The 25,260-nt window shown below is 40.7% G+C and overlaps 1 protein-coding gene across 3 annotated transcripts; it reads right to left on the bottom strand.

Annotated features, from left to right (window-relative positions):
* Positions 1-3,261: 3,261 nt before the first annotated feature.
* Positions 3,262-19,166, bottom strand: LOC148420338 (uncharacterized). 3 transcript variants are annotated; one of them, XM_088422059.1, is made up of 19 exons: positions 19,039-19,166; positions 18,799-18,961; positions 18,490-18,682; positions 18,298-18,390; positions 18,064-18,147; positions 17,313-17,366; positions 17,012-17,095; positions 16,167-16,220; positions 15,903-15,986; positions 15,064-15,117; positions 14,801-14,884; positions 13,966-14,019; positions 13,712-13,795; positions 12,000-12,053; positions 7,382-7,490; positions 5,179-7,179; positions 4,831-4,983; positions 4,669-4,722; positions 3,262-4,183 (listed from the first exon to the last, which is right to left on the bottom strand). In XM_088422059.1, the coding sequence occupies exons 1-19, from the start codon at positions 19,142-19,144 to the stop codon at positions 3,927-3,929; spliced, it is 3,819 nt and encodes a 1,272-aa protein (XP_088278185.1). In that variant the 5' UTR covers positions 19,145-19,166; the 3' UTR covers positions 3,262-3,926. The 3 variants fall into 3 exon arrangements, with proteins under 3 accessions (XP_088278185.1, XP_088278186.1, XP_088278187.1); XM_088422060.1 differs by lacking the exons at positions 15,064-15,117; positions 15,903-15,986; XM_088422061.1 differs by lacking the exons at positions 13,712-13,795; positions 13,966-14,019; positions 14,801-14,884; ... (5 more) ...; positions 18,064-18,147; positions 18,298-18,390 and having other exon boundaries at positions 19,039-19,165.
* Between the last annotated feature and the right edge of the window lie 6,094 nt (positions 19,167-25,260).

Raw genomic sequence — 25,260 nt, 5'->3', positions numbered from 1 at the left:
GGATCATTGTCTCCTTCTGATTACATGGATAGCAGTGTTGCAAGAGGTAGAATGAGACATTCAAGTCAGGCTAACTATTTCATAAAAACATGAAAAATAAATGACAGGGCATAACTTTGCTCTAGCCCTTCTTTATTAAAACAGTTTGATTGATGTCAAGTCCAGCATATAACTTGCTTGCAAGTTGTGGGATATACTCTCCATGAATAATCAGTATTATTTGAAACATCTTGTGTATTCAGGGTCCTGAGTTCAATTCCAATTTGCCCCAGCATCTCTGTGTGGAGTTTGCATGTTCTCTCCATGCCTGCGTGGGTTCCCTCCTGGCACTCTGGCTTCCTCCCACATTCTAAAAACATGCATGATTGGTAATTTGGACACTCTAAATTGTCCTTAGGTTTAATTGTGTGCGCAAATGGCTGTTTGTCCTGTGTGCCCTGCAATTGGCTGGTGACCAATTCAGACGGTCCCTGCGCCTACTACCTATAGACAGCTGGGATAGGCACCAGCAAGCCAGCGGCCCTAGAGAGGATAAGCGGCTATAGAAGATGGACGGATGGATAGGCTGGAAATAAAATGGCCTCCAATTATGGAATAATATACAGCAGCAAATGGCTATAACCTTGCAATAAACTGTGACCAGCTGATCCACTGGCAATAGTAAGCCATACTTTTTTCATCATTGCCATTGTAGTAGGATTTGACAGAGAAAAAAAATGTAGACATTTTAGTTGTTCATTTTATATAGAATCTGTATTTTGTTTACGCATTGTTGACAGATATTGTCAGCTGTTTTTGCCAGCATTTCAGAGTTCCTTCATATCATAACTTTGAAATATGGAATCATGCCATTGGACAGAAGTTTATGCGATCAAAAACAATGTGACACTTGCAGATGAGATAGCCTGGATGAACGCACTCTCGTTTTAAGAAGCAAGCTTTGACCAAGTCAGAGACTCCCAAAAAGTGTGACATGCTTTGTTGTGGGACAATGTGACACATCCCAAGTGAATAAACATCCAATAAAAAGTGATACTTGTAAATTTTATTCATGCATTATACGACAATTGGAATGTTTTGTGTGAGAACAGAATGAGTCACATGTGTATGACACTGTGTGCAAATATTCACCCACCCTTCATTTTGACTTCAAGTCCAAACACTTGAAAAGGGAACAATCTGAGTTTGAAGGATGATAATCACTTCACAGACATCTACACTGACATTCTACTCATGGGATAAAGGACAGAAGAACTTCTAAATTTAATTGAACGACTCTTACCTGGGTGTGAACATTTACCTGTTTGGACAGTCTATAGTATTTTTTATATATATGTATATATTTATTGCTCTCACAATCAAAGGTCCAAAACTCATTGTGTAAAAACATGCACAAAAATGCACCACCGTTATGACTTCACTAGAGACACTAGATAATGCTGGGCGAGAGATGAAAGCATAGCTCAGAAAACAAAAACTCAAAATTTATTCTGACATTTGCTGGCAAAAAAAATTAATAAAATCAGTGAAAATCTGTCACATTGTCTCATGTTGTTACAGGTTAAAGGAGATTGCTCACTTATTGGCTATTTTCAGTCGAAAAAAAAAATGTCCATAATTAACAACAGTTTGTCTCTACTGACAGACTGTCGGTCGGTTTACCTTTTGCATTCAGCAAAGAAATAAGACTTAACAGAACTAATTGTCCCTTATACTGTAGTAATACACATTGGGTTATACTCAAATTAAAAATAACAGCAAATTTATGAGGAGCAATGTGTTTGCTTTTTTAGTGCGAATAAAGATTATCTTAAAAAACAATTCCCACTTAAGATTCCTTTTTGCGTTTAAAAAATACAAGTTCTGTTTCCTACAATGCAGCTGAGGATTACAATGTATGTATTGCATGTACAGATGACCAATTTTTTTATTTGTATTATTTCATATGGGAAAGCCTTCTTGGAAATTTGAATCTCAAGTGGCATGAATTTAAGATTGAGGTGTATAGGCTTACCAGGATGCAAAGCCACAATGCAGTGGAAGCAAAGAAGGTCAATTTATTGTTAAATGTCGCAAAATGTGGCGGCCCTGTCTCTTTCAGTCATAAGAGTGTATCTGTGTCCCACATTAACAAAACTGGAGGCAAACAAGATTTTTGTCATTTCAATGAAAACATTGCAGATCACACTTTAGACCAGATGTTAGGATGTTAGGGTGTGACAGTAGGAAGAACACATCATTCTTTTCCGATGACATCAATGAGCTCACAAATACAAAAAAATACCCTCGTTCTCCATAATGTAACATACATATCAGTACCAGCACACAGAAACATGTATAATGTTAATTCATACAGAGAAAAATGGGAGAAAGCCTCCACTCATATGCACTGACTAACACATGCACATTCCAACACAATGAAACAGACAAAAGACCTGGCCACATAAATGGGAGTCTAAAGACAATTTATGAGTGTTTGTCCCGGCAGAAAGTTGCTGCTGTATGCAGGAACACTAAAGCTCACTATGACAGAGCAAAGTCAACCTTGCCAGCTCATCTTGTGGCATAAATACGCAAACGCATACACACGCATACACACACACACACACACACACACACACACACACACACACACACATACGTGTTTATAGGGTATAAATTGACAAGTGTCACAAACCGGCTCGATGGTGGTTTAAGTTGACACACCTTTTAAAAGGGCCTAGAACAATAGAAGTAAGGTCAAATCACTACCAAAAAATTGAGAAAATTTTAGAACACTTTAGCTCTTAGAAAAGAGGTTCAGAACCTGAGATCACAAGACCTGACTAGATGGTGGTTTCGGATGACACTTGAATTGTGGTATGCATGGACAAAACCAGGATTATGATGACTTTAAATGGACAACGAGGGCACACCCTCACCACCCAAAATTAACATAAACACACCAACCAGACACCAATGACGACACTTGAATTGTGGTATACATGGACACAACAAGAATATGTTGACTTTAAATGGACAACGAGGGCACACCCCCAACACCTAAAATTAACATAAAAACACTAACCAGACACCTCTATACAATAAGTGCACAGAAGCAAACGTGAGTATTGGCTGTAGATGAGTGATGATTTCAACCTTGTAAGTGCTCATTCACAACTAATTAATAGACACAAGACAGTAAAGAGTATCAACAATGTTGAGACCTTAAAACGGCAATGTTGTCATAACTACAATTTACCAAATTAAGAAGCAACTGCATGAAGGGTGTAGACAATTGTCTTTATTAACAATGGTTCATTTAACCCAGGCTCTTTCAATGAAAAGACCAAGTAGCCTGCCATTATGAAATTAACAGCATTATATAAAATTATAACGATTCCTGATTATCAAACTGTAAACAATGTCTGTCAAAAATACTGAATCAGACATTCTCAGTTAACAATAACAAGAGACCCAACGGAGTCTATCAAGATCAAGAAAAAAAAATCCACTAACTCAAATCACTTTTGGTTATGTGTGAGTTTTATAGTGGAGCTGTTTATTAATATTAAACAAATGCAAAACTATTGTGGAACTCCAAACTTAAACATGGAAATGTGGATAGCATCTGAACAACTTTAATCCAAGTGCAATAATGTAAACTAAAGAGTTGATACACCTATTTAGCATTTTCTTAGCATTTTTTAGCATTTCCTGTCCAATTAATACATTTAAAAACACATTTTCCAACTGTTTTTTGGGGGATTCTCTATGTGACGTTCCCAAGATGAGCCGGGATTTGTCGCTATGTGAGCCTTGAGTATAGGTGATGAAATTTTCAGTTGAGTAGTAAAATATATTTGTAAAAGTATTAAGAGTACATGAAATTGATTGATTGATTATCGAAAAAAAAAACCTTTTTATTGCTGAAAATGGCTATGGGTTTACAGCTTTTTCTGAGCCTGCTGCCTCTTGATTGTGAGGATTCGGTTCCTTACAAAGTCTCTTATATTTTGTACCGTACGTTGTGACAACGCAGAGTCTTCTGCCTCCTTGCACTGCCTGCATTCAACTTTAGAGGCAAGTTTTCCTTTCCTAATGTGGCCTCCAAAATGTCGCATCACTGCAGCGATTTCTGGTTTGGTCCACATTCTCTTTGGCTGTCTTCTAGCGTCATAATCTTGACCAGCATCATCTTTTCCTGAGAGATATGCATGGTCAAAAACAGAACAAAAGTTATACACAAGTACTTGAACAATCAGAAGTAAGTCTGACTAATGTGTGAAAATTAAAAAGGCTGCAAAACAAATACGTGAAACCGCTGCTCTTCACAGTTTTTGGTAAGGGACTAATGCAGGCTTTCGAATGGCTGCAGGTTGGAAAAGAGGACTAAAGTTCTCTTTACAATGCCCGATTGCTCCATTCTGAGTCTCTGTCACAACAGCATATGGGACGTTGAAAAGCCCGGCTCTCAAGCACGCCTACAAGACACGTCGTGATTGGCTCCCGGCGTGATCATGGGAGTTGGGGTATATTAAAACTCCTGCCCTGTCCTCCTTCTATCGACCAATGAGGGCAGCAGTCACGAATCATGTATCTTGGAGGCGTGCTTGAGAGCCGTGCTTCCCAAAGGAGAACCCATGGGAAGAGGGTTTTAACATTCAAAGATCTTAAATTTTGCCTTACCGCTAGATGTAGGGACTGTGTCTTCTCCTGTAGACATCACATGTGATTGTGTATCTAATAAAAAAAAAACAAAAATTACTTGTGATAAATGACTTGTCAAGAAGACTATTCTTGTCCCATCTAATGAAAGAAAAAAAAAAATCAAGAAAACTGAGAACACACCCTTGAATCCAGACTCCTGTTCATGTTTCAGGATCGTACAGACTGATGCTGGATCCAGGTCTTCGCCATGTTCAGGCAATGGTTGTTTGATCCCTTTGGTGATGCCCTTAGGCTCACTGTCATTATCTTCAGTCTCACTAAATGACAAGCTTTCTAGACAAAAAAACGTTGTCATAATGAAAGAACAGTGAGCCATCAGACCCTTAACTGAAGAAACTGGTCTGTATTAGTACAGAATGATCTTAGCTCACATGACCAATGAACCATTGACACAAGCGCGAAAGGATGTATGTGTATGTATGCGTGTGTGGTGAGGGTGGGGGGCTTCTAAAGAAAACATTAGCTTACCTTCGATTTCAATTTCATCCAGAGATTTTCCTTGTAGCCCGGAAAGATCACCTTTCTCTATGGAAAGTAGCAGTTTGGATATCTTTGCCAATTGTGTGGTTGGGACTGGCAACCTGTAGAAATCCCGATGGACCCGAATATCATGTCCCAGAAAATCTGCAACCTGGTCGAGTTCATTTTTTTTCAAATTCAGGATTTGTGATAGTGTGGCGACATGTTTTCGAAGGTGAGTTGACCTGAGGAACTCTGGCTGTTTTGCTCCACACAAGCTTGCATAAACACGCAAGCAATCATGTCCCCTGTAGTGGGTCAGGGTTTTAGGCCTTCCAAATAAAAAAACATTGTCATGCGGGACACTGCATTCCTTCCTTTTGCTACTCAGCAGTGATAGAGCTTCAACCGTAGACGGCGCAAGAAGAACCACAACCTTTCTCTCTCTTTTCCCAACAATTTCTACTCTGGTGAAATAGTTGCACAACCTCTGCTCCAGCTTAGACAGGCCCATGGCTACATCTTTATGCAGCTGTGTTCTGTCCCTCTCGTCAAAACTTTTGACGAGCATTTTTGAGACTTCTCCAGCGCGTCTACGATTGAATACAATAATTTGTGCTAAAGTAACTTTAGCAAGCTCAGCGTAGTTCTTTGGTGTTGCTTGCTCCTTCAAGTTAGTAACTGCACTGTGTGCCGTCTTCTGGAGGTACTGGTGAAGTACCTGGACATCCTCTGTGAAAGGCAGTGTTGTTGGTTTATTATACTTGGCACTGCTCAGGGTGTGCAGAGCTTTGTGGGAAACCAGCTCACACCACTGAGATCTGTACAGTTTCATGAAAGTTTCTGTTGACTTCACCAATGTGTCATCTTCTGCCATTAGGGCACGAGAATGAATGTGGTCGCAAATTTTCTTGAGCGATTGTCCCAATTTCAAAGCTAGGCTGGGTGTTTCATAGGAGAGGCTTTCGTCATTAAACCCAGCAACTTTCTTGACAGCTTGAATAACTGTCAGGAAGTTTGAGGGCTTTATGGCTTCTTCCATGCTGTTGATAGAGAAGTCAGCACGCAGACAAATCAGCAGTCGTCCCACTTCCCGGAGCTTTTGACGAATGTATTCATGCTTTGTTGAGTCTTGTCCATGTTTGCTGTACAAGGACTGGGCCAACTGAACAATGGATAGGTCATTTCGCACAGCCAGGCCAATATCATCCGTGTTCATTCGAGTCAGAATCTTCCAAATTCCACTTGAGAAGTGTTGGCTGAATACAGTCTGTTGGGCTGTAGCCAAACACAGAACTCTGGCTCGTCCTTCTTGTTTATCCAAATTCTCACTTTCTGGCCTAAAAGGACATCTTCGGACATGTCTCCACAGTTCTTTGCGTACAAATAATCCCTGACAGTGCAGACAGTGCAAGAATTTTTGAGTCACAGCCGGAGCTTTAGGCCTCCTTTTTACTTTTAATTGTCCTTTTTCACCTCTGAGGATCCCAGTGTTATGTTGAAAATTGCCCCGGTTTCGCATTTTAAGAAATAGCGCTTTGCGTTCCTGTGAGTGTTCAGGGAGATAAAATGCATATGAAACTTCAGGGTGAGACATGTGTACTTTCAGGTGGCGAGTCAGTCTACTTTGTGGTTTACCACATACAAAACAGTAGTTTCTGTTGCTCAACTCAAGAGGTGGAGTTTGTTTATCTGTATTTGTCACATGCCTATTTGATGAGTCTTCATTAGAAACCTCTGAATCTGGTGTTTCACTGGGAGAGACTTCTGCGGGCTTGGCAGGAAGGGGCAAACATTTTGTCATGCTGGCTTCGTTTGTTACATATGTGTCTAATCTGTTGGATGAACTACTACTGGGCAATGATGGTATTCTTTCCAAAATCATGCTTGAATCTGAATCAGATTCTGAATCTGGGACATATTCACTTTGGCTGTTCTCATCGGAGTCTAATATTCTATCCCCATCGTTCTTCCGTCTGTAGCAGGATAGATGCCAGACTCTTGAACAAACTGTAACAGAGTTTGAAAATGTTAGGCCAATATACAGTCAGAGTTGCAACACAATTTTACAATCAATTATATAGTTACACCATGAGGACCATAGTCAGAAACAAGGGTCCTGTGGATATTTGGTTACAAGGCTGTTTGGTTTCTGACTATAATGGCTCACTGTGGACACTTTGGAAAAAGCAATGCGTTCAATTTACTTTACCTTTGCATTTGTATCCAGTCCATGTCAAAGAAGATATAGGTCCCAAGCATATAACACACTTGTCAAAGGCAGACAGTATTATTGTCTCAAGAAGATGTTCACAACATTCCTGAGGACAAAAGAAAAAATCTCTGTAGAACATGTTGGCAGAACATTTCAAAACCATATGGGATTGCACACTAAAAAAAAAAAAGTACAACAAAGATGCATAGATCAAATGTGGCTGCAATTACAAAGTATTACCCAAGTTTTTGTGGGCACCAAAATACTGCTGTTGACATGATAAATTATAAAACAGGACAATTAACGGCTTTCATACCGCCTCAACACCGCGCCCTTACCACCCATCCATTCATTTTCAAGCGCTTCATTCTACAGTACGGTTGGGTTGTGAGGGTACCAGCTTGAGCAGGGAAGCCCAGATTTTCCTCTCCCTGGTCATTTCGTCAAGCTCCCCTGGGAGGATCCCTAGGCGTTCTCAGGCCAGCCCAAACACATAATCTCTCTGACATGTCCTGGGTCATCCCAGGCCCTTTTCCCATGCACGGAACACTTTACCAGGGAGGCGTCCACCTCAACTAGCTACTCTCAATGCCGAGGAGCAACGGCTTGACACTGAGACCCTCCAGTATGACAATGCTTCTCACCCTATCTCTTAGGGTAAGATCATCATGTGAAGGAAACTCAATTCAGTCACTTGTGTCCGGGATCTCATTCTTTCACCCATGACACATAGATGAGGGCAGGATTGTAGATCGACTGGTTAATGGAGAGCTTGGTCCTTTCCCTCCTACCAACACTTTCAAAAATTATCCCAAGATACTTAAACTCCGACACTTGGGGCAGGACGTTATCTACTCCCGACTGGGAAAGTGTACTCCACCTTTTTTCCAACAAAGACCATGATTCTGATCATCATCGACCCAAGACTTCACACTCGTCCCTCTCTGGGCCGTCACTTTATCATGGTGGAGGGGTTTGCACGCCCCAATGATCCGAGGAGCTAAGTTGTCTGGGGCTTAATGCCCCTAGAAAGGTCACCCAGGGCAAACAAGTCCTAAGTAAGGAACCAGACTAAGCATGAACCATTTTCCTCTAATGATGGATAAAATACATGGAGTCGAGGTGCCCACATTCAGACGCCGGTCACTGTGGCCCCCCTCCGAAGCAAAGCCTGAAGGTGGGGCTAGCTGGCGAGTACCTGGTAGCCAAGCCCACACCCATGGGGCTCAGCCGGGTTCAGCCCATGGGGCTCAGCCGGGTTCAGCCCATGGGGCTCAGCACCTGTGGGATGGGCCGTAGGTCGGGTGGAGTGTGAGCTGGGCGGCGGCCAAAGACAGGAAACTTGGCGCTCCAACTCCAGCTGCAGAAGCTAGCTCTTGGGACATGGAATGTCACCTCTATGGCAGTGGGGATGGGGTGCTGCTGACCTCAACTTGGGACGCCGTGAACCAGTGGACAGAATACTCTGAAGACATCATAAAACCCATCGACACGCCTTCTTCTGAGTAAGCAGAGTCCGGAAGCTCTGAGGCGGGCTTCTGGGGCTGAAGTCACCATCGTGGTCAAAAAAACTCCTTGGTGGCAAGGCCTTGGGGGTGGATGAGATCCGCCCGGCATTTCTAAAGGCTCTGGATGTAGTAGAGCTGTCCTGGCAGACACGCTTCTGCAACATCGCATAGTCATCCGGGACAACACCTCTGGATTAGTAGATTGGGGTGGTGGTTCCGCTTTTTAATAAGGGGGACTGGAGGGTGTGTTCCACCTATAGAGGAATCACACTCCTCAGCCTCCTCGGTAAATTCTATTCAGGGGTCGAATCTCGATTTCAGGAGGAGCAGGGTGGTTTTTGTCCTGGCCGTGGAAAAGTGGACCAAATCTACACCCTCGGCAGGATCCTCAATAGTACAAGTAATTTCGCTCATCCAGTCTACATGTGTGTTGTAGACTTGCAGAAGGTGTTGAATCGTGTCCCTTGGGAAATTCTGTGGGAGTCGCTTTGGAAGTACGGTGTACCCAAAGCCTTGATACTGCCAATTTTGTCCCTTTAACACCACATTTCTGGCAGTTAGTTGAATCCGTTTCCAGTTGTGGTTGGACTCCGCCAAGGCTGCCCATTTTCACCATTTCTTTTCATTACCTTTATTCACAGAATCTGTAGGCGCAGCCAAAGCATTGAGGAGGGGTCTGGTTTCAGAGTTTCATTTCTGCTATTTGCGGATGATGTGGTGTTGTTGGTTTTTTCAGACCGTGACCTCCAACTCTCATTGGAGCAGTTCGCAGCTGAGTGTGAAGCAGAAGGATGAAGATCAGCATCTCCAAATTAGAGATCATGGTCCTCAGTCGGAAAAGGGTGGTGTGCCCTCTCGGGGTCAGAGATGAGGTCCTGCCCCAAGTGGAGGAGTTCAAGTATCTTGGGGTCTTCATGAGTGAGGGTAAAATGGAATGGAAGATCGACAGGCGGATCGATTCAACATCTGCTGTGTTCCAAACCCTGGTAAAGAGAGAGCTGAACCAAAAAGGCAAAGCAATCTACGTTCCTGCCCTCACAAGCTGTCGTTTATGACCAAAAGAACGAGATCTCAGAGACACGCAGCCGAAATGAGATTCCTCTGCAAGCTGTCTAGGCTCTCCCCTAGAGCCAGGGTGAGTAGCTCGGTCATCCGGGAAGGACCCAGTGTCGAGCTGCTGCTCCTCTCCGTTGAGAGGAGCCAGTAGAGGTGTAGTAGTTCGGGCATCTTGTTATCATGCCTCCCAGACATCTCCCTGGTGAGGTGTTACGGACATGTCCAACCAGGAGGAGACCCCAGGGACGACCCAGGACACGCTGGAGGGACTATGCCTCTTTCTTGGTGCGGGAACACATGGGGATTCCCCTAGAGGAGCTGGACGAAATGGCCGGAGAGAGGGAAGTCCGGGCTTCACTGCTGAGGGTGCTGCCCCCGCAATCTGAACCACGATAAGCTGAAGATGATGGATGGATAGGTTTCATATTCAAATCGCTCTGTAAGTTGGAGGTCCTTGCCTGAAGACGCCAACAACACCACATCATCACTAGTAGCAGAGAACAGAGAAGCAATACTGAGACCCCCATTACTTCTGATGCAACGATAAATTCTGTCCATAAAGGTAATGAACGGACTCCGTGACAAAGGGCATCCTTGGCAGTGTCCACCTCTCACTGGAAACGAATTCAACTTCCCGTCGGAAATACAGACTAAACTCTGACATGGATGGTACAGGGCCCGAACAGTCCGTATCAGAGGGCTAGGTACCCCCCCTCCTGAAACAGCCCCCACAGAATTCAATGAGAGACACTGTCTAAGGCCTTCACTCCTTCTCAAAGTCCAAAAAGCACACACAGACTGGTTGGGCGAACTCCCATAAATGCTTGAGGATCCTGCGAAGGGTGTAGTGCTGGTCCATTGTGCCTCGGCCGGGACAAAAACCACACTGCTCTTCCTGAATCTGAGGTTCGACTTCCTGACGCACCCTTCTTTCCAGCACCCCCAATATATCTTATAGAGAAGGCTTAAGAGTGTGATCTCTCTATAATTGGAACACACCCTCTGGTCCCGCTTCTTAAAAAGGGGAATCATCGCACCGGTCTGCCGATCTAGAAGCGCTGTCCCCGATGTCCGAGTGATGTTGCAGAGGCGTGTCGACCAGGACAGCACCACAACATCCAGAGCCTTTAAGAACTCCAGGCAGTTCTCATCCACCCCTGGGGGCCTTCCACCAAGGACTTTTTTTTTTGACCACCTTGGCACTTCAGCCACAGAGATGGGAGAGCCCACGTGCTTCCAGACTCTGCTTCCTCTGAGGAAGACATGTCGGAGGAATTGAGGAGGTCTTCGAAGTATTCTGCCCACAGGTCAGCAGCGCGCTATATCCTTTGTAAATAATATTTATGGTGCACTGCTTACCCCTCCTGAGACGCCAGATAGTGGACCAAAATTTTCTCAAAGTAATCAGGATCTCATTTTCCATGGCCTCACCGAACTTCTCTCATACCCCGGTTTTTGCCTCGTCAAATACCCAAGCTGCACTCCGCTTGGCCAGTCAGTATTTGTCAGCTGCCTCTGGATTCCTACAAGCCAAAAAGACCCAATAGAACTCCTTCTTCAGCTTGAAGGCATTCCTTACCCTTGTCAACCAAAGGTTACAGGGATTTACATCACGACAGGCGCCTACTACCTTACGAAACTTCAATCAGGCGCCTCGATAATGGAGACGCGGAACATGGTCCCCCTCCCCCGAAACGTGGGACAAATTCTTCCAGAGTTGGGAGTTGAAACGCCTTCTGAGGTGGGACTCTACCAGATATTCCCAGCAGACCCGCACAATATGTTTGGGTCTGTCAGGTCTGACCGGCATCTCCCCCGTTTACCACCGGGTATGTCAGACCGGGACGAGCCCCCGGGGATTACCCAGGGCACGCTGGAGAGAATATGTTTCTCGGCTGGCCTAGGAATGCCTGGAGATAGCCATGGAGGAGCTGGACGATGTGGAAGTCTAGGCTTCCCTGCTGAGGATGCGGCCCCTGGTACCAGACCCCAGATAAGCGGAAGATAATGGACGGACAGATGGATGAATTCAATTTACCAACTGAATTTACCTGTTCAATGCCTTCAAACTCTGAGCTTAGGGATGGCAGCGCTACATCAGGCTGCTGTAAAGAGAAATGAAGAAAAAATTAACCTCAGATGACCAAACCGTTGTAGGCACAACACATTACATCACAGTGGGGATTCTTAGTGATACAGGATCAAGAATCATTGCGTTTTACTTGGTCATTTCACAAACAATCGTCTAACAACTACTGACAGAGTGTCCGTTTCTTCTGATCCATGTATAGTGTTAGGTTGAATTCGTATTCCTGTTTGTACTGTCATTTAATACATTTATAAAGCAACTGAAAGTAAGAGCATACTGCTGACAGGAGAAAAAGGGACAGTCTGTTTATATACAAGTAGTATTACTTCCCCACAATACTATCCTAAAGAGCATATATATTTTTAAATGATTACATTGATAGTAACATTTGAATTCCTGCACACAATTGTATTTGACAATGCCATATTAATGATTCATTATCAAGCCTACAAAATGTCATTACTCCACCATTATCAAATTACATAAATGAAACATTATTTATGTAATTAATATTCCCTCAGTTCCCTCCTTAGCGTAATATTGTCTCTGTTGTTTTCAATTGGAAATGACCCAATAGTTTTCTTGACACTGCGCATTTAACATAAGAAAATCTGCTGCACTATTGAAAATGTGTAGCAGGTTAGGGTTTTGAAAATCTCAAAGACAACCACACATGACATGATGTGTTGGTATACGATGTGAAACTAATGTAAACTACTATGGCTAGCCTACTTTGCGGTAGGTTAGCCATAGCAATAATTATATTAATTAGTAAGTAAGGAATCTGTTGAAACCTTCCCATTTATTCATGGTGAATTTGAATGTTTTGAGAAATTTGGCTACATTTGCAAGCAAATTAGTGTTCTAAGAATAATGTTCTCATATACACTTTTATAGTGATTTATTGGCATACGGCCAAAAGAGCATTTTAATTTTGCTTAGAATTAAAAACTCACCGAATCATTAATTCTCTTAACCAGATTCAAAATCATTTGCTTCCCTCCCTCAAGCAGTTTTTTATTGGCCTTATCAAATGCTTCCTCACGCTGAGCATGATGCTTCCGTAGGTTTTGAAGTCGGCAACTTGCTCTTAACTGTCAAAACACATGACACAAATCGGTCGTGTCGAAGAACAATCGTACGATTTTATTGTACGAAAAGGGGCAGTATGTTTTAGCAGGGATTAACGTGTGTATAAGAGCAATGTAGAAGACTTAATAAACTAACACAGTTTGATAGCGTGAACTTATTGAAGACTGTCAGATAGGTGATAATATGTGACTGCGAGACTTGTAGATAAAGCCAGGTGAAATGTCACTTTAAACCATAATCCTGCAAGCACACACACATAGACATGGAGGTGAGTTTGACTCCTAAACCTCCACACTGAATAGTTTCGGTGGGAATGTCTGCATATGCCTGTGTCAGTGTAAACCATATACGAAGATGAACACACACACACACACACAGCCGTTGGTGTGACTTAAAAATGTAATAATGACTGTATAATACACTACAAATCCAGTGGATCTGGCTCAAGTCTATTAATATTAATAAGCCTCTAAATAGTTTTAGTACTGGTGACTTGACACAGAACTTAGAAAATACTGTAGTTGTTGAACTCAACCAGAAGTTGGATTCTTAATGATGCTTATTGGCGCTGAGATGATTTACCTTTTCAGAATTGGTCAGTGGCTGCAGTACTGGACCAAGTTCAGTCTTGCTCGAGGTCATTAAGTCCCTTCTCTCCATCGTACACTGAAATACAGGGTCAAAACACACAGATATGCACAGGAACAATCAAACTCCATGGAATTGTTTAATTACAAATTGAATAAAGTTGCAAGAATATGCCTGAAAGGTAAACTTTTGACAGTTTTTCACTCCCAGTGATGCTGTTAAATTTATATTCAACAAAATGTGTGTACCGGTTCAAAGTCTTCAACATTTGAGGGCTGGGGAGACATCTCCACATCAGGATGCTGTAAATAGACAGGAAAGAAAATTCAAACTTTGATGCTCATACCTTCAGAGGCACAACGCATTACATCACAGGGAGGTGATTTTGAGTGATACAGGATCAAGAATCATTGAGTTTTACCTGGTCATTTCACAAACAATAATGCACCAAGTACTGATAGAGTGTCAGTTTGTTCTGATCTATGGAGACTGTTAAATTGAATTTGTATTCTGTTCATTCTGTCATTTAATGCAATTCTAAAGCAATTGAAAGTAAGCGCATACTGATGACATTGTAGGAAATGAGACAGTATGTTTTAGCAGGGATTAACGTGTGTATAAGAGCAATGTAGAAGACTTAATAAACTAACACAGTTTGATAGCGTGAACTTATTGAAGACTATCAGATAGGAGATAATATGTGACTGTGAGACTTGTAGATAAAGTGAGGTGAAATGTCACTTTAAACCATAATCCTACAAGTACACACACGGAGATGAGTTTGACTCCTAAATCTCTAGACTGAATAGTTTGGGTGGGAATGTCAGCATATGCCTGTGTCAGTGTAAGCCATATTCTAAGATGAACATACACACACGGACGTTGGTGAGACTTAAAAATGTAATAATGACTGCATAATACACTATAAATCCAGTGGATCTGGCTCAAGTCTATTAATATTAATAAGCCTCTAAATAGTTTTAGTACTGGTGACTTGACACAGAATGTAGAAAATACTGAAGTTGTTGAACTAACCGGGAAGTTGGATTCTTAATGATGCTTATTGGGGCTGAGATGATTTACCTTTTCAGAATTGGTCTGTGGCTGTAGTACTGCATGAGGTTCAGTCTTGCTCAAGGTCATAAAGTCCCTTCTCTCCATCGCACACTGAAATACAGGAAGATACAGGGTCAAAACACACAGAAATGCACAAGAACAATCAGATTCCAGGGAATTGTTTGATTACAAATTGAATAAAGTTGCAAGAATATGCCTGAAAGGTACACTTTTGGCAGTTCTTCACTCCCAGCGACGCCGTTAATTTTATATTAACAAAATGGATGTACCGGTTCAAAGTCTTCAACATTTGAGGGCTGGGGAGGCATCTCCACATCAGGATGCTGTAAATAGAAAGGAAAGAAAACTCAAACTTCGATGACCATACCTTCAGAGGCACAATGCATTACATCACAGGGGTGATTTTGACTGATACAGGATCAAGAATCATTGAGTTTTACTTGGTCATTTCACAAACAATAGTGCACCAAGTACTGATAGTGTCAGTTTATTCTGATCCACGGAGACTGTTAAATTGAATTTAAATTCTGTTCATTCTGTCATGTAATGCAATTCTAAAGCAAATGAAACTAAGCGCATACTGATGCCATTGTAGAAAAAGGGACAGTATGTTTTAGCAGGGATTAACACGTGTATATGAGAGCAATGTAGAAGTTAATAAACTAACACAGTTTGATAGCGTGAACTTATTGAAGACTATCAGAAAGGTGATAAAATGTGACTGTGAGACTTGTAGATAAAGCGAGGTGAAACGTCACTTTAAACCATAATCCTACAAGCACACACACATACACACGGAGGTGAGTTTGACTCCTAAACCTCTACACTGAATAGTTTTGGTGGGAATGTCAGCATATGCCTGTGTCAGTGTAAGCCATATTCTAAGATGAACACACACACACGGACGTTGATGAGACTTAATAATGTAATAATGACTGCATAATACACTATAAATCCAGTGGATCTGGCTCAAGTCTATTAATATTAATAAGCCTCTAAATAGTTTTAGTACTGGTGACTTGACACAGAACCTAGAAAATACTGAAGTTGTTGAACTAACTGGGAAGTTGGATTCTTAATGATGCTTATTGGTGCTGAGATGATTTACCTTTTCAGAATTGGTCTGCAGCTGTAGTACTGGATGAGGTTCAGTCTTGTTCGAGGTCATTAAGTCCCTTCTCTCCATCGCACACTGAAATACAAGAAAATACAGGGTCAAAACACACAGATATGCACAGGAACAATCAGACTCCAGGGAATTGTTTGATTACAAATTGAATAAAGTTGCAAGAATATGCCTGAAAAGTAAACTTTTGACAGTTTTTCACTCCCAGTGATGCCGCTAAATTTCTATTCAACAAAATGGATGTACCGGTTCAAAGTCTTCAACATTTGAGGGCTGGAGAGACATTTCCACATCAGGATGCTGTAAATAGAAAGGAAAGAAAACTCAAACTTCGATGACCCTACCTTCAGAGGCACATCGTATGACATCACAGGGGTGATTTTGAGTGATACAGGATCAAGAATCATTGAGTTTTACTTAGTCATTTCACAAACAGTAGTGCACAGAGTACTGATAGAGTGTCAGTTTATCCTGATCTCCGGAGACTGTTAAATTGAATTTGTATTCTGTTCATTCTGTCATTTAATGCAATTCTTAAGCAATTGAAAGTAAGCGCATACTGATGACATTGTACGAAAAGGAACAGTATGTTTTAGCGGGGAGTAATGTGTGTATAAGGGCAATGTAGAAGTTAATAAACAAACACAGTTTGATAGCATGAACTTATTGAAGACTATCTGATAGGTGATAATATGTGACTGTGAGACTTGTAGATAAAGTGAGGTGAAATGTCACTTTAAACCATATGCCTACAAGCTCACACACATACATACGGAGGTGAGTTTGACTCCTAAACCTCCATACTGAATTGTTTCGGTGGGAATGTCTGCATATGCCTGTGTCAGTGTAAGTCATATACGAAGATGAACACACACACACACACACAGCCGTTGGTGTGACTTAAAAATGTAATAATGACTGTATAATACACTACAAATCCAGTGGATCTGGCTCAAGTCTATTAATATTAATAAGCCTCTAAATAGTTTTAGTACTGGTGACTTGACACAGAACTTAGAAAATACTGTAGTTGTTGAACTCAACCGGAAGTTGGATTCTTAATGATGCTTATTGGCGCTGAGATGATTTACCTTTTCAGAATTGGTCAGTGGCTGCAGTACTGGACCAGGTTCAGTCTTGCTCAAAGTCATTATGTTGCTTCTCTCCATCACACACTAAAATACACGAAAATACAGGGTCAAAACACACAGATATGCACAGGAACAGTCAGACTCCAGGGAATTGTTTGATTACAAATTGAATAAAGTTGCAGGGATATGCCTGAAAGGTAAACCTTTGCCAGTTTTTCACTCCAGTGATGGTGTTAAATTTATATTATGTTATTATTATGTTTATATTTTGATGTTATATATCATATGTATACAGATGTACCTGTTCAAAGTCTTCAAGGTTTGAGGGCTGGAGAGACATCTCCATATCAGGATACTGTAAACAGAAAGGAAAGAAAACTTAAACTTCGATGACCATAGATCGTGTTAGGCTGAATTTTTATGACTGTTTGTTATGTCATTTAATACAATTCTAAAGCAATTGAAAGTAAGTGCATACTGATGACAAAGGAGAAAAAGGGACAGTCATTTTTGGCGGGGATTAACATGTGTATACGAGAGCAATGTGAGTTGTTAATAAACAAAGTTCGATAAAGTGAAGTTATTGAAGACTAACAGATAGGTGATTATATGTGACTGTGAGACTTGTAGATAGAGCGAGGTGAAATGTCAATTTAAATCATATGCCTACAGTATGTGAACACACACATACACATGTAGTTTTACTCCTCAACCTCTACACTAAATAGTTTTGGTGTGAATGGCAGCATATGCCAGTGTCAGTGTAAGCCATATTCTAAACTGGAAACACACACACACAGACATATATATATATATATATATATATATATATATATATATATATATATTTGGACGTTGGTGTGACTTAAGAATGCAATAATGACTAAAAAAAAACACTGTAAATCGCACTCTTGTCTATTAATATTAATAAGCCTCGAAATAGATAGTTTTAGTACTGGTGATTTGACAAAGAACATGGAAAATACTGTAGTTGCTGAACTCCATCGGAAGTTGGATTCTAGATGATACTTAGTGGTGCTAAGGTGATTTACCTTTTCACAACTGGTTAGAGGCTGTTGTATTGAACCAGGTTTAGTCTGGCTCAAGGTCATTAGGTCCCTTTTCTCCATCACACACTGACATACAGAAAAATAAAGGGTCAAAACACACACATACTTAGTGGACTTCTTAATTTCTACTGTTATTTTCGGATGCATGCTAACCTTATACTGTGAACCTTTTCAAGCCAAAAAGTGTATTAGCTGTGAAAAGAATGCATAATTTACCTCCTGAAATGATTTCAGAGCATTTAAGGGGGCTGCAGTTGTATTTTCCCCTGTCATGAATTTGTTTTGGGACTTTTTACATAGGCCAGAATCCTGAGATTGAAACGGCATACAGTCAGCACTGTTTTTTCTGATTGCTTTTTTTTTTTTCTATTAACAATAACCAATCTCATCACATGCTGTTATGATCACCTTGTCTCTCCATGGCCATTCAGAGTCTCCGTAATCATATGTGATCTCCTCTCCTGGGTAAATGTCCTGTGTTGCAAACAAACACAAGTGGGGCTTTCCTTGCACATTTAAAGACTTCATTTTGGCATTTGGGTTGATGTGGTCATCATTGACCAGTCTTCCCAGCGATCCATCCTCTTTTGCTGCATCAAAACTTGAAAAAGAAAACACATTATTAAAGTATATGCTTGGAAGTGTAGACTATCATGATTTACGATCCTATTAAATAAATTTAAAAAAAATCTGGTTAAACATGGACTTGATAAACACCACCAAGCTCTTCCATTGAAGCGAAACTCAAACATGAAGGCTTTCATGTTGTTATGGTACACCCTCTGTCTTCTCTCACATTCTTGTATGTTGATAAGTTCACCACGATATTCTAGCAAGAAGTCTCCTTTTTCAAAAGAAGCGCAAGCAAAGACTCCTCGCCCTAGAATTGAAAAAACAACATTAATGATGTAAGGTGAAAGAATCAATTGTCAAATGTCATTGTGAGATTTAGCTTACCTTTGAATGCATTGATGTATTTCACATGCATTCCAAGCTTGTCTTTTCCAGAATCAATGTAAAGTCTTGCTTCATTTTTTGGATCCAGACACCTTCGCCTTGGCATTTTTTTTTTTTTCTGATTTTGAATCAAGAGCTCCTTCATTCAAATAAAGCCAAAGAAAAAAAAGGGTTTTAAAGGCACTACACAAAAGGCACTCATTATTCAATGAATTCATCAGTACGTGACAAAATTAAGAGTGAATCTGTCACAATGCAGAATCCCATCAATGTGCAGTATGCATGTCCGCCATTTCTTCCAAATAAGATACAATTATTATGGTAGAGCAACTGTCTGATCCAGGCAGAATGTACTATAACTCCCCAAGTAAAATATGGACTTTTTCCCCCAAAAATGAAGGTCAAAAGTATGGGTGTGTCTTCTCAACAGTAACCTCAAAATTATATATATTTTTTTCGACAGAAATAAAGTTAGATTGATATGTCCGCCAAATAAGTAGAATTTTTACGCTCAGATGTGCATTTATATATCAACCGTATTCTTGCTTACATATATCACCGTAACGGGACAAGGATGAGGAAGTCCGTTAGCTCTTGCAGCTAACTAGCTGCAAATAGTTTGTGTAAACAAACGCGGAAAAGTATTCCGTTAATTACCTGGTCCATTCAATTAAATGTACAGGTCTAGGATCGAACGAACGAGGCCAAGCAAGCAAAAACATTTAACACATATAAACCTAGAGATCCACCTGTTACAGCCCCCTTTGCATATAAACTAATGCACAAAACGTCCCGTGTTATCAATCATAAAAACGTCTTTAAAAAAAAAAAGGCTTAACAGGCCCTCTCATGAAAAAATAACCTCGTGAAACCTAAGCTGACCGTACTCACGTATAACTAGAAGTATTTACAGTGATTATTTATTGAATACTTACCTAAAAGGCCAGTCCAATGTCCCTTTCGCGGCAAATTGAAGTCTTTCCCGGGAAATTTGGTGCTAGGCCACGCCAACTTCTACGTCATGTCTCCGCCTCCAGCGTGTGTGTTTTTTGTGTGTGTGTATGAAAGTGCAATAATAAAAAACGACCAGCAGGGTGTCATACACACACACAGAAGTCATGCAAGGTGTAATACATTGACAGCTCCAAAAATCATATTTATAAGTTATTTAGAAAATAAATACAGCATAATTATTGTCCCAGCTGAGTAGTAGGCTCACATTTTCCTCTTTTTTTTCAAAAAAACGTTCTTTTATGCCCTAAAAAATTAAAATATAAGTCTTGAATTAGACTGACACTTGGTTTGTCAATTTATTCACAAGTGTCCACTTTTCCCAGGTGAAAAGTCTGGTATTTTGGCGGTCTATACCATATATACAAACGCACACACACACACACACACACACACACAAAACATGGTGTTTGATAAACCTACGGAGCTACTCACCCAATAAATCTCATGTGTCTTCAGTCCTCTCTTATTTTGGTTACTCACTCAAATAGCTCAACATCTGCATGTATTGCTATTAATTATGCACATACTACTGGATGAGGCAGATGGGAGCAGTTTTTTTTTTTTTTCAAAGAGAGACACGTGAATGATTCATCAATGTGTAATTAGCTTTAAGATCAGATAACCAGCCAGATTAAACACATTATGTCTAATTTATGGGGCATGTATGAGTGCGTCTTCGTTTTTGGTAGATGATCTGATTGTTCCTTAGTATCTATAAATAGTTTGCTGTGATGATTTGGGATTACTGTGATAGAACCCGGTTAATCCTGAAATAAAATTATAAAATAAACTGGATGTCAGTAAAAGATTGTTTTTTTTTGCCTTAATCCATAGGTCTCAAACTCCAGTCCTCAAGGGCTTCAGTCCTGAATGTATTTGATGCTTCTGTCTTAAACACACCTGATTCAAATTATCAGCTCGCCAGCAAGTGCTGCAGGATCTTGAAAATATCCTAATCATATGAATCAGGTGTGTTTAAGAGAGCCGCATCCAAAAGATGCAGGATTGCGGCCCTCAAGGACTGGAGTTTGAGACCTAAACCATAATCTAATATTTCATCTCTTTTGTAATGCTTTATGTATGATGAATAGATTTGTTTTTATCCATAGGGCATTTTGTACTTGATTACAAGGGGTTGGAAAGCTCAATCACACCCTTTCGTAGAAACTGCTTGATGGTCATTGAGTTTGGCATCACTTGATGGGCTCCACTTTTGGGTGGGAGAGCAGAAGGAAGATGTGAAAATGGAAGAGCATGTGAGTGTTGTCGGTCTGATGAATAGTAAATGTAAATTTGAAAAAAATGCCTTAAGGGCTCCTTTGATGAAAGTAGAGTGATATGCATTCCTTGTAAGGAGTTTGCTTACCATAGAAACAGCTGAAGTTTAGCCTACCACATAAATACAAAACAGCCAGCTAAACTGCAGCCACAACCTTTGTGACAGACAGTGTGGGCAATGATTTATTTAAATGTTAATTTCTACGTATTTGTGCGAGTGATGGAAGAAAACAGCACCGTTACCCCTGATGGTTGAAACGATCATTTACAGCCAGCGCTTGGGACTAGTCTCAAAATCGGCATGGCTACAACTTAATGGTTGCAACTGTTCAAGTCTGAGAAAGTATAATGACTGAATCCACTTTTTAATTGTTATACGGTATATGAATCTTTTCATATAACACAAAAAGACAATGTATATCAAGTACAAAACAAATTCTGGTTTAGGGTTTTTCTCAGAAATGTTTAGGTGAGTCCAGCCAACACTTTGGACTAGTCTCAAATACAGCTGAATGTATTGGTTGAGGGGTTTTTTTTCTCAGGAATTTTTAGGTGAAATCAAAAGATTAAATAGATCAATAAATTACAAATCTTAATTATCCATCCATCCATTTTCTATAGCCACTTAATTTCCCTGGGGTTGCAGGCTTGCTGGTGCCTATCACAGGCATTATCGGCCAGTAGACGGGGGACACCCCAAACTGGTTGCCAGCCAATTGCAGGGCACACAGGGACAAACAACCATTCACGCACCCTATCACTTCTAAGGACAACAAAGTATGTCCAATACACCTCTCGTGTATGTTTTTGCAATGTGGGAGGAAGCCAGAGTGCCTGGAAAGAACCCACAGAGGCTTGGGGCGAGCATGCAAATTCACACAGGAGTAAGTAAGGGACTCAAACTGTGAAGCAGACGTGCCACCCTTCTTAATTATCTCTAGACAGCACTGGTCACATGCCAATTATTTATCAGCTTTCTACAGTGATATTACATTACTTTTAACGTTCAGTGGAAAATTGAGTTTGATCGACAGTAGCTATGAACTAGAACTTGCAACTTTTTCCTGAGATTTCACCTTTGAAGATACTACCTCGTCATCTTAACATTTTGGGATCGTCTGGCTTCTTGTGTAGCAAAAAAACCATAATCACAGCAGTTTGTAAGGATATTAGTTGAAAACTGCGATACATACTATATACAGTAATATACTCATTCCACTTTTGACCCAGTGATAATTCAGTTTGAATTCACAGGTTTGGAGCTTGGCAAGAAATAATTCCTAAAGGATGGATTGGACTCATACAGTATGCGATGTAGTCCCAAGTCGAAAAACATGTGTAGTATGGTGACCATTGTTTTGTAGTGAAACTGCAAGTCAGTGTAAAAACTGTAAAATAATTGAGAGAGTAATCATGATGAGGCAATGTTTTAGTTGTATCCATCAGAAACCATAGCAACACGCAGCATGTTCACTTACATCGTGAACCCTTGCAGGCAAGTGTGACATTTTGGTTTGGTCTGAGAGAAAAACGTTTTGAGCCCAATGTGACAGGCAGTAGTAGCAGCATCTGCGGGCCTGGCAGCCTCACAGGTTGCACCCACTTGACGTCATGGCCTCGTGTGCTAAGTGGTGATCACGGCCAGCCATGCAATACTACAGCTGTTCTACATCATTTCGATCCTTGACCTGCCTCTGAGCTCAATGTGGGTAAACGGCTGGGAACAACTTGATGGGATTGTTTTTGTCTAATGACATCAATTTAGGGTTTGGAAAAATACAAATTGGGCTTTTGGTGGGTGTTATTTCTTTGACAAGCTCATGTACGGTAGATAATAATTACTCACCCGATTCATGTGCCAGATTTTGGTGACATAAACATACTATAACATATCACATTCAAACTCAAGTTAAATGGGAGGCAGCTCACAACCAGGTACTTTTCAAAGCACGTCTGATTTGGCAACATACATGTATATAGATGCATATACAGTAGCTTTTGTGCGACCTGGTATTTGGAAGTGCACATTATTCTGCTGACGATGAAAATCATCCTAGTTCTACCTGAAGAAAAACAGATTCAACCCATGAATCTGACACCATCACGCTTCACTGTAGTTATGGGTCGTTCCAGAAATGGAGGACATTTTGATTTCAAAACTCTTCAAAAATCAACCTTCAGTTTTTTTTTCTGCAACATATTGATCAGTAGTAGGTAATCAACCATCATAGGCGTGATTAGTACAGCCTACAGATCATTGCTACACTATTTATTACATGATTTTGTTAACAAAAAAAGATATATTGACTCTAATCACAGTAACAGGGTTTCAAATATGTGTTAATGTTAGCTTTTTCTCAGGAGGAGGCTAGCTATTACTGCTGACCTAGAGGACAAACCAATTTATGTAAAAAAGTAGAAGAAAAAAATCATTGTCTTATTCTGGGTATATGCATTGCAGTGTTGCCTAGAGTGAGACATTCAAGTAAGGTTAACTATTTTATAAAAAGATGCTAAATAGAAGAGAGGGCATAGCATTGCTCTAGGTGGTTTTTTGGACAACTGTTTCACAATGTCACCTCCAGCCTATCATGTCAGTCACTGTTTTCATCTTTTCTACCATGTCAAAAAAATTATGATAACAGGGTTGCATGCATGTTGTGGAACACGTTTTTTTTTAGATCTGGTCTCAGGATAAGTACACTTACTCAGAAACTGCGTGTTTTAGATGTGTATGTAGATTATTTAAAATTTGATGGGTGCGACATAAAATGTCCTCTAATTCTGAAATGACCCTTATGGTGTTCTTTTGGTTGTGAGCGGTATTGTGTTTGCACTAAACACACCATGCGGAAATCGGGCCTAAAGATCAATCTTGGTTTTAAACCTAAGCAAAACCACACTTGAAGTCTATTCACCACATGTTGGAAAATGTACGTAATATGAAGAAAGCTGCATGGGGGCAAAGTGGTTAGCACGTCCACCTCACGGTTCACCACAACAGTTTCCCCATGGCCAAGTGGCTTTTCTCCGGGTGCTTCAGTTGCCTCCCACAATTCAAAAAACATGCAACGTATATTGGACAGTCCAAATTGCCTTTAGTTGTGTTTGTGAGTGTGATTGGTTGTTTGCCACTGCGTGCCCTGTGATTGGCTGGACACCAGTGGGTGTACCTCACCTACTGCCCAATGACAGCTGGATAGGCTCAAGCACGCCCATGACGCGTGAGGACAAGTGGTTAAGAAAATGGACAATAAAAGCTTTGTTGAAAAAAACCTTTTATATTTGGTGCAAATGCAACAATGCATTATGCTTTGGGCCTGTTTTCCTTTTGCTTAGGGGGGGTTCAAGGTGAAGGGTATTATAAACGATTCCAAATAGCAGTCAGTGAGGGAAAAAAAATCTTCGGAAGGAAAAAAAGTCAGGAAACGCCTACTAGAACTGATGAATTCAACTTGATTTCTACAGCACTCAAACCACCCCTAAACCACCACAAGATGGAACATAGGTATGAGTTGCTGTTTTGAAGAGCTGTTGGAAAAAGAGGACCTAAGGCAATTTGCCTGAGATGAAAAAAGATGCGTTCAACAACAGCACCTGGAAGCACCTGGAAACCTGGAAGCCCAGGTCAATAGAATGAATGTACAAGGGCCACTGGAACTAAACACCATAACCTCTGTTGTGTTTTTTTATTTAGTGATATGTATATGTATTTGGGGTGAGTCAGAGGCACTAGAAAAGACAACAATGCTGTTCTAACTCCCATTTAACATGAGTGTGAATGTCACTAAGTACATTTTGAACATGGCCCCATCTCCTGGTATACAAATATGTCTAATTATTTTCTCCTTTCAATTTTTTTCTTTTTCTCCAGTAAGGTTGTACAAGTGTTATATCACAAAGGTGAAACATGTTTTGAAATTATTTTGG

Source organism: Hippichthys cyanospilos, chromosome 8, assembly GCF_059441005.1.
Source record: "Hippichthys cyanospilos isolate Australia breed blue-spotted pipefish chromosome 8, RoL_Hcya_1.0, whole genome shotgun sequence".
In the NCBI taxonomy this organism is placed as follows: Eukaryota; Metazoa; Chordata; class Actinopteri; order Syngnathiformes; family Syngnathidae; genus Hippichthys; species Hippichthys cyanospilos.
This window is presented reverse-complemented; position numbering and strand designations above follow the sequence as displayed.